The sequence below is a fragment of the Bombyx mandarina genome, chromosome 11 (genome assembly GCF_030267445.1).
Source record: "Bombyx mandarina strain Sakado chromosome 11, ASM3026744v2".
Lineage (NCBI taxonomy): Eukaryota > Metazoa > Arthropoda > Insecta > Lepidoptera > Bombycidae > Bombyx > Bombyx mandarina.
Window position 1 is genome coordinate 4,798,393 of NC_143218.1, and position 8,112 is coordinate 4,806,504.

Consider the following 8,112-nt stretch of genomic DNA (forward strand, 5'->3'; position numbering starts at 1 on the left):
TTAAAATATGTTACCACGTTACAAGAACCAGAGCTTAGGATTTAATAAAACTACATTTTTCATTCAACAAATGTCAGTTTAATAGAAAAAAAAAGCAATAAAAGAACACTCGTCAATCGCCATGTATCTGGAAGGTGAAATAATTTCATTATTATATATCTGACCGCAGGAGGCTGCTATACTTGACAATAAGCAAGTCAGCTGCGAGTCGAGTGACGCAATCCGAAATACTTCTTGAAACGTGAGGTCGGTCTCAATGTTAGGTCCAGCGTACATCGAGCCCTTCAAACCCAATCCCATAACTCACCCATCACCAGGGCAAAAAAGTGATGCTGATGTCTATGGTAGCTTGTCCGTGCAGATTTTAGACAGGACTTCATTTTTTAGTTTCATTGGCCGCGTGAAAGGCTTTATGGAATGGGTGCTTTAGTGCTTCAGCACCTGAACGCCAATAATTCAGAGTCCACTGATAAAAAAACCTCGCCTGACAGTGATTCTTTATCTATTTTCAATAGGCATGATGACTAATTTTCAAAATATATTCTATGATATTCAGAAGTATCTATTAAATAAAAAATATATCATATTTCTGTAGAAAATAAAGGTTTTCATGCAATAAAATGAAATTTTAATTTTAAGTTTCTATTTCGCGCAAAAACGCTGTTTAGTGTCATGGCGTCGGTCATTACGTCACTACTCAGTAAACTTCAGTACGTCATTAGTAAACATTAGATGCTTGTATAATAAATCATGTTATTTTGCATAATGAATATGAATTCAAAAGTGTATGAGTGGTGTGTGATCCCTCAGTGCAATAGTACATCTATAAAAACTCCGAACAAGTTAATATGTTTACGTCCCAAATAACAAAACAACGAGAAATAAATGGTTGGACTCTTGCACGGCGACAACCAATAGGTTTAAGTCTAAATATTTCAATTTATTTCCGTGAAGATCATTTTGATGTAAGTTTGAACATATTTCGTAAATTTTACAATTATGTGTGACCTTAATTGAGGTCTAAAATTTCATAAGTTCAATATTTATTTCATCATTCATTATTATGGACAATGGAATTGGTGTCGCAGGTTTGCATGAAACCAGGCTGTATTCTCACAAAACTTGAATGCCAGATAGTTAGAAAAAAACGAACTGCTAAAATTATTATAGATAACAGAAAAGATTAATTTCATGCACTATTTACCATAATTTATCAATTCAGACAATAACCATTAAAATAATTTCACGTTCCCATGGACATCCACATTACATAAAACTACAAGGCAAATATATCACCCTGAAGATCAATCTGATAGTAATACTTCTTTTATACCATCTGTAATGCACAGAGAATCATCATCATCAACAATATCTTAAAATTAAATCTATATTAGACTGCAGTGAGATGATACAAGACAATAAAAAACAGGAGGCATCTAAAATTCTGGAATGTACCTTGCTTAAAATTACAAAGAGCCCGCGATCTTACATTGGAGCTCCCAAAAGCTGTTATTACTTAATTGATTTAATAGAAAAAACATACTAATATTCCTGCTAACAAAATATGCTCATGGGTCTAAACAAAATTAGATTAAATAACCCATTTAGAGAGCTTGCTGATGGCTTTTGTGGAACTTCTGTTCTGGAAATAGTAAAGTACGATCATAAAATGTATTTTAGCGACAGGTAAAGCGAAAAAAATAGTTTTTTTGTTAAAGTTGCAGTAATCGCGCGTAAGCTCAAATGAAACAAGATGACGTTTACTAAGACGTGACGTCATTCGCTCTGATTGGTGTTTAAGCTATGCTGATATTTTGCAGATTTATTTTAACAATAAATCATAAATCTCGTCATGAATATGAAAATAAATACATTTTTCATTTGATCAGTTTAATATTTTAGCGATACTTGACTACTGTCATCATGCCTATTAAGACCACTTCGTCTCAATAAGTTTGTAATAAAGTATTTGTGTTAATTTAAAAAAAACAGTTAGACTGGAACTGGAATAACCCCTTAGGCTACCGGCGAATAGCTAGGACTAAAAAAACATATCTGACCGCTTCCGCAATCTCGATCCAGTCCATGGCTTTACATAAATCATCGTTCTTCGATGGTTTCTTATCCCAATTCCAATACGTGAAGTTCTTGAAGCCCCCTGTCACCTGAAACCGTAATATATATTGATGGATCTATGTACTTATAGCCAAGAGTCTCCTAGGCTGAGCCCCTTGAGGTCGAGCCTGCACGATTGGTGTAGCTCTTTTTTTGTGGTTGGGGGCTGAATCTCCTACGAGGTCTTCGCGCCTAGGGGGCGCGCGTGGTATGTACTTGACGATCTGTTGATGTTGGCGGCAGACCACGGGCCCAAGGACGTTTTAGAGCCCTCCCGCACTAAGCAACTCCCGTGCACGCCGGTCTCGCGGTGTGGCTGCCCTACTCGGCCGCCCGGACGATGCCACTGGTGTTCAGGGATACCCCGCTGGGCCAGAACCAGCCTGCCGGGTCGGAACGCGATACACTGCCGACCAGGTTGCTCTTCCACAGTATGTTCGGCGACGGCAGCGACGACGACAACGCGGATCGCATCGCAGGCCGCAACCGCTAATGCGTCGTCCCATCTTCCTGGTACCAGCACGCTAAAGTGACGGTAGCGTGCGGCGCTGCCTCAACCCCCTCAGGTCGCCTCGTGACCATCACCGGGAGGAAACTGCCTCCTCACAGGGACAAAGCTGAAGAAACGCCCTCCTCTGACCCCCCATGTTTGGTGAAGGTAACATAATCCGTCGAGGTTACTAGCAATAGGTAAAACAAGGTGAGTCCCTGCCCACTGAGTTTCTCGCCGGATCTTCTCAGTGGGTCGCGCTTCCGATCCGGTGGTAGATTCTGCGAAGCACTGCTCTTGCTAGGGCGGTGTTAGCAATTCTCCGGTTTGAGCCCCGCGAGCTCACCTACACAAGCTAGGGTACGCTGAAATAGCCTCTCAAGGCTATCAGCATAGGTAGGGAAAAACAGTGAGTCTTTTGTCCTACCATGAGTATTGCCTTGCTATTACTTCACCTGGAATTTTCTTTCAGCATCTTCAGTTAAAGGTCTCTTCGTCTCAGTTACTAAAACAGCTCGGTAGCCCTCCGGAAATGTCATCTGTGTACCGTCAAGAAGATGCCCCCGAAACGTTGCCGATAGTTCTGAAATTAGTTTTTCGTGTGATAGATTAGATGCCACAGAATAACACTAAGGTAACAGAACAGGCTGGCTCATGTCCATAACGATTCAAAAAACATTTAACCCGGTCCATGAGTACTTGGATAAACCCCCTTGCTACGAATGACTTAGAAGATGACGACGACGTTTTTTATGTAGCATACATTAGTCAATTAATGTTTTAGGATTTTCTTGGGTATAGCAAATCATAGCCATAGAAGTAAACAAGGTTATATTTGACATTCCATAAATCAGTCATTAGGCGTATATTTTCGTCGCATCTAATTTATTTAAAAAAAAAACATCCCAAGTTACTGGCTGATAATGCAGCTTTAGTTACTAAGATATTTTTTAAATTGGTTGCATACTTTTTGAGTTTATTCTTTAGAAACAAAATGGATAAAATACAAATGAGCTTCTCTTTATTATCTTCATTTAAATATCACTAAGTTTTTCTTAGGTATTACCAAGTTAAGAAAACAACACACACACAAAAATATGTATATTTACCTTGTGAATTGTTTTCTACGATGTAAGGGTCAAAATATTTCTTTACGTTAGTAGAACCATCCTGTTCAATCTTACAAGGTATATAATGAGATTTCTGTTCAAAAATATCTTCATTTTCTTTCTTAATCAAATTATTTTCAACTAATATGGACATTTTAATCAATTAAATTGTGAAATTTTAATCTTTTGTTATTGTTTTGGTTAATGTCACATTCGCTTTTTTTACTTTCTTTATGAAACATAGCACGGAAACATAGCCTTTTCAGCCCAATCTTTCGAACAAATCGATAAAGCCGTTTTTTTTTTCACCAAGTAAACCAAGATTTAGGGAAAATGTTTTCCAAGAATTCAATGGATATTTTGCAAGAGTTCATCACTTTTTTTTTTCATTAACAACATACAGATTCTAAATATTTAAAAAACCACTATTAAAATCCATTTGATCCTAAAGGATATTAAATAATATTCGTTATCCTGTTTCCAACAAAATTACTAACCAGCGATCACTAATATTGAGAAAGATTTTTTGACACCATAGCTGCTAACTTCATCCAAGGCAATTTTTACAACAAATTCGTAACAATAAGTTTCATGAAACCTATTGATTTCTCAACATTATCTACAACTGAAATTGAATTTCATATTAATATTCTTTTTATTTGCAAGCATAATCTTTTATCGATTAATATGTATCAAGTTTCATGAACAGTATTTCCTTTGCCAATCGAATTGATAAATAGCAATATTTCCAAGGTGTCAGGTAGTTTCGCGCTATTTTTGACACCTAACTAAATATTGTTAAAAAAGAAGAACATTTCATGTTAAAAATAAATAAAAACTAAAATATCCTTTTAATAAATGGTTTCATGTGATAATGGCAAGAACTAAAGCTTCTGTCGGTGCAAAAGGTATAGAGATATTCACTTATTAGTATGACTTAAAAAATAAATTTCTAAATGAGATTCTCGGATGTACCAATAGCTAATAGAATCTGAGATCATACGCTCAAGTTATAATTTAATAACGATAACAAAGAGAATGAATGTTTCTTAAACAAATTTGGCTGTAGCATAGTTTTGAGTATCGTCTCTCCAAAAAGCGATCTCGTGTCGTGCGCCCATCTTCCCATTTACACTGTACAGAACCTTGTTTATGGGTGGGATATCAATAAAATATCAATCAAGATTTGGTCCTTATGTTTCAAATATTGACTGTATTGGTGCTGTGATGACTATTCGTTTGTCAAGCAACAGTAATAAAAAGATCCTAAGCAAAAATAGGTAATACACAAATAATAGAGAAGAAAATTGCTAATTTTACAATTTTCATGTTACAAATGCTATTATAAGTTTCATATGTTATATAGTTGCTGTGGGTAAGAGTTCGAAGGCACGATGCAATGTGGCACCACCACCGAGTACACCCAGCACTTCAGGTATACGAATATTATAATAATCATTGTAGTTCTATCATTGCTTGTTGTATCTTTATCAGAGTTTTTCTGTGAGTTGAAAAAATTAATTAACAAAGATCCAATTTGAACAACATCCCAAATTGATACTGAAAACCCTAAAATTTTAAAATAAATCTAACAGTATTTTCTTTGAGTTTTATAAGCCATAAATAAAGCTACTTTTACAGCTTATTTTCATGTTGTTTATTGTCATTGTATTGATATATTATTTAATACCAGGTACCAGTGACCGTGCCTCTCGTAGTAGCTCCGGAGGCAACCCAGTCTGTCCAAGGGAAACTCCAAAGTGGCAGAAACCCATCACCAGATTCTTTGCCTCGAAGGACTCTGATCATGGCTCTACAGACGAAGAAGATATAGGTAATAATGAATTCTTTAAGTTTTACTGATTAACAGAAGCTATAGAATTGTTTCAAATATTGTTTAACAATGAACGTAACAAAGTCATATTTTATGGGAATTGAGTCCATCCACAATTAGAGCCCATCTTTCAAATTAATATTTCTGGTTCTATTTCGGTTGATGGTAACATTAAATATGCTATTACCCGTGGTATTCAAGAAATGTGTTCTTGAGTGGAGACCACGAATTGGGAAACGCAGTGCAGGACGCCCTGAGGCTCGGTGGAGTGATGATCTGTGCAAGGGGGCTGGCAGGAGCTGGATGAGAGAAGCCAAGGGTTGTGCTCAGTGCCTAGCAACTGGAGAGGCCTATGTCCAGCTGTGGACTTCTGTAGGCTGGTGATAATGATGATTCAAGAAATATATGCCAATGCTTCATATCTTATTAATATTTATATTTGTAGTGAGAAAAAAACAAAAAAACAACACCATAGAATCGGACGATGAAGAGAATGAAACACCAACAAACCAAGTCTTGGACGAAACGTTAGAATTAGAACCATTGACAGGTGAGAACAGTCACAAAATCGATGAATATTACACAAACAACAATGATGTGAATGGAGATGGACACGAAAAAAAAACGTTGGAAGAATCCACCAAGTCTCTCAAAGGTAAAGGCAAAGGCAAAAAGACGAAAGGCAAAGAAAACCTAGATTATAATTCAGATAGGAAAAGGTATAGAGACGAAAAAGACGCCAATGAAGAAAACGCAGCCAAAAAGATTAAGGTTGATTAAGAAACAAAATAAAAGATGGTGGAGATATGTTACACATCAGTCTTTAGTCTTGAATTAGTTTAGGAAATAATCATCAAATAGAATACTGTTTTGTTTATAACACAGGTGTTGTATATTATTTAATTCCAAGCAAACACATAGCTTTCAATTGTATAAGATTGTGCTTTGTGACTAAATACTTGTTAACACATTGAACGCCAAATTAGAAAACATGTTTAACCCAGTGGGATGCGGCAGACATCCTGTAGCTGCCAATAATATAGGTTTAGGGGGCTGTGATGTTTTTTGAGTTATTTCTTAGCAATATTTGATTAAAAAACCTATTTTTTAACGATTCTTGATATATAATCTGCCCTTATAGAAAGTATCCCATGGATAAAGTATTGATCATGGTGTTCAATATGTTAAGATAGATCTGATGAGAAGGACCTCTACGCATTGATTGCCAAGGAAGGAGTGTGGTGCTTTCCACCAACGCTTTTTTTTGTATGGAAGACTAGCTGATGACTTGGAGTCTCTTACCAGCTTCATCGGGAAAAGTGAGTGAACTCAGAGACTCAATCAGTAAAGAGGGATGTCGTTGTAAGCCCATAAGTCATCAGAAATATCCAAAAAAATTATGAAAACCGTAGTATTGTTCAGACCAGTTGTGTTTTCATACTTTTTGTTACATAGTATTTAAGTATAATAATATAGTTTAAGAAACAAATGTGGACCAAAAATAAATGTTAAATAACTTTTGTGTTTTATTGTGATTAATGCATGTCTGTATACATATTTTTTCCCTCCCTAGTCGCTGGTAGACATAACGGCTATTTAAGCTACGATCGGACGAGGGTAGTATATAAAATTATAGGGGGTAGTTAATATTTTGGACTTTTTTTTAAAATGTTTTGTAACTTGTACGATATTTTATTACTGCCTTGCTTAATATTGAGGGGTGAAAGGATGTTTTAAGCGACATTTATCTTTGTAATTAAAAGTGCGTTTTATTGGTATTAACAACATCAACAGTTCGATGTTTTTCATTGAATCTTAATTAAGTTTACTCCATTTTAATAGATGAAGAAGTTTTTTTGTTATAATATTTTTTCCAACTTTCAATGACTCTCTCGTAAAGATGCAAAATTGTCGCTCAAACCAGCCTTTCACCCGTCGATATGACTAATCTCACTGTACCACGTGCGCAACATTCATAACAAGGAGCAAAAGTTATTTCTTTGGGTATTACCAGTAGACAGATTTTCAAAATTCATACGTTCATACATAGTCTCCCTGTATACGGTACCCATTTTAACGCATACGACAAAAAATTATTCTTTGTTCACACACAGGCACCGTGTATATCCATCATTACTGGATACGATGTTCTCCAGTATTCACCGGTCATCGTCCTCGTCGAACCCGTCGCTTGCGACGAAGGGCTCGACGAGTAAATTAACCCTCAGACACAGCCCACTGAGTTTCTCGCCGGATCTTCTCAGTGGGTCGCGTTTCCGATCCGGTGATAGATTCTGCGAAGCATAGCTCTTGCTAGGGTTCGTGTTAGCAACGTCATCAGGTTTGAGCCCCGTGAGCTCACCTACTAGTTAAGGCGACGCTAATATAGCCTCTCAAGTAGGAGTGGGTAATATCGGTTTTGCCGCGTATCGAATCGTATCTATATATCGAGTATCAATATCGGATATTGAATCTATATATTTTCTGAATCTATATATTGATGGATGCTAGTAGATTTTCTCGATTCATGATATTTGAGATTTGAAACGATACGCTGATATAAT

At 36.5% G+C, this 8,112-nt stretch overlaps 2 protein-coding genes across 3 annotated transcripts; one reads left to right on the forward strand and one right to left on the reverse strand.

Moving 5' to 3' along the window:
- Positions 1-55: 55 nt before the first annotated feature.
- LOC114242823 (ribonuclease H2 subunit C) lies at positions 56-3,954 on the reverse strand. Of its 2 annotated transcripts, XM_028174103.2 has the most exons (4): positions 3,715-3,952; positions 3,061-3,188; positions 2,061-2,165; positions 56-127 (listed from the first exon to the last, which is right to left on the reverse strand). In XM_028174103.2, exons 1-4 carry the CDS (start codon positions 3,866-3,868, stop codon positions 113-115), a joined length of 402 nt encoding a protein of 133 aa, XP_028029904.2. In that variant the 5' UTR covers positions 3,869-3,952; the 3' UTR covers positions 56-112. The 2 variants fall into 2 exon arrangements, with proteins under 2 accessions (XP_028029904.2, XP_089587583.1); XM_089731457.1 differs by lacking the exon at positions 56-127 and having other exon boundaries at positions 1,874-2,165; positions 3,715-3,954.
- Positions 3,955-4,272: 318 nt separating this feature from the next.
- LOC114242821 (uncharacterized) lies at positions 4,273-7,065 on the forward strand. The gene is made up of 4 exons (XM_028174101.2): positions 4,273-4,622; positions 5,081-5,149; positions 5,408-5,548; positions 5,994-7,065. The coding sequence occupies exons 1-4, from the start codon at positions 4,589-4,591 to the stop codon at positions 6,326-6,328; spliced, it is 579 nt and encodes a 192-aa protein (XP_028029902.2). The 5' UTR covers positions 4,273-4,588; the 3' UTR covers positions 6,329-7,065.
- The last annotated feature ends 1,047 nt before the right edge of the window (positions 7,066-8,112 follow it).

Excerpts from the sequence above, each read along its gene's own strand:
- LOC114242823 (XM_089731457.1), bottom strand. The coding sequence starts at position 3,868 with ATGTCCATATTAGTTGAAAATAATTTGATTAAGAAAGAAAATGAAGAT. Across the intron at positions 3,189-3,714 it reads CGTAGAAAACAATTCACAAG|AACTATCGGCAACGTTTCGG; the intron begins GTAAATATACAT and ends AACTAATTTCAG. Across the intron at positions 2,166-3,060 it reads ATGCTGAAAGAAAATTCCAG|GTGACAGGGGGCTTCAAGAA; the intron begins GTGAAGTAATAG and ends TTACGGTTTCAG.
- LOC114242821 (XM_028174101.2), top strand. The coding sequence starts at position 4,589 with ATGGCAAGAACTAAAGCTTCTGTCGGTGCAAAAG. Across the intron at positions 4,623-5,080 it reads AGCTTCTGTCGGTGCAAAAG|TTGCTGTGGGTAAGAGTTCG; the intron begins GTATAGAGATAT and ends TATGTTATATAG. Across the intron at positions 5,549-5,993 it reads TACAGACGAAGAAGATATAG|TGAGAAAAAAACAAAAAAAC; the intron begins GTAATAATGAAT and ends TTATATTTGTAG.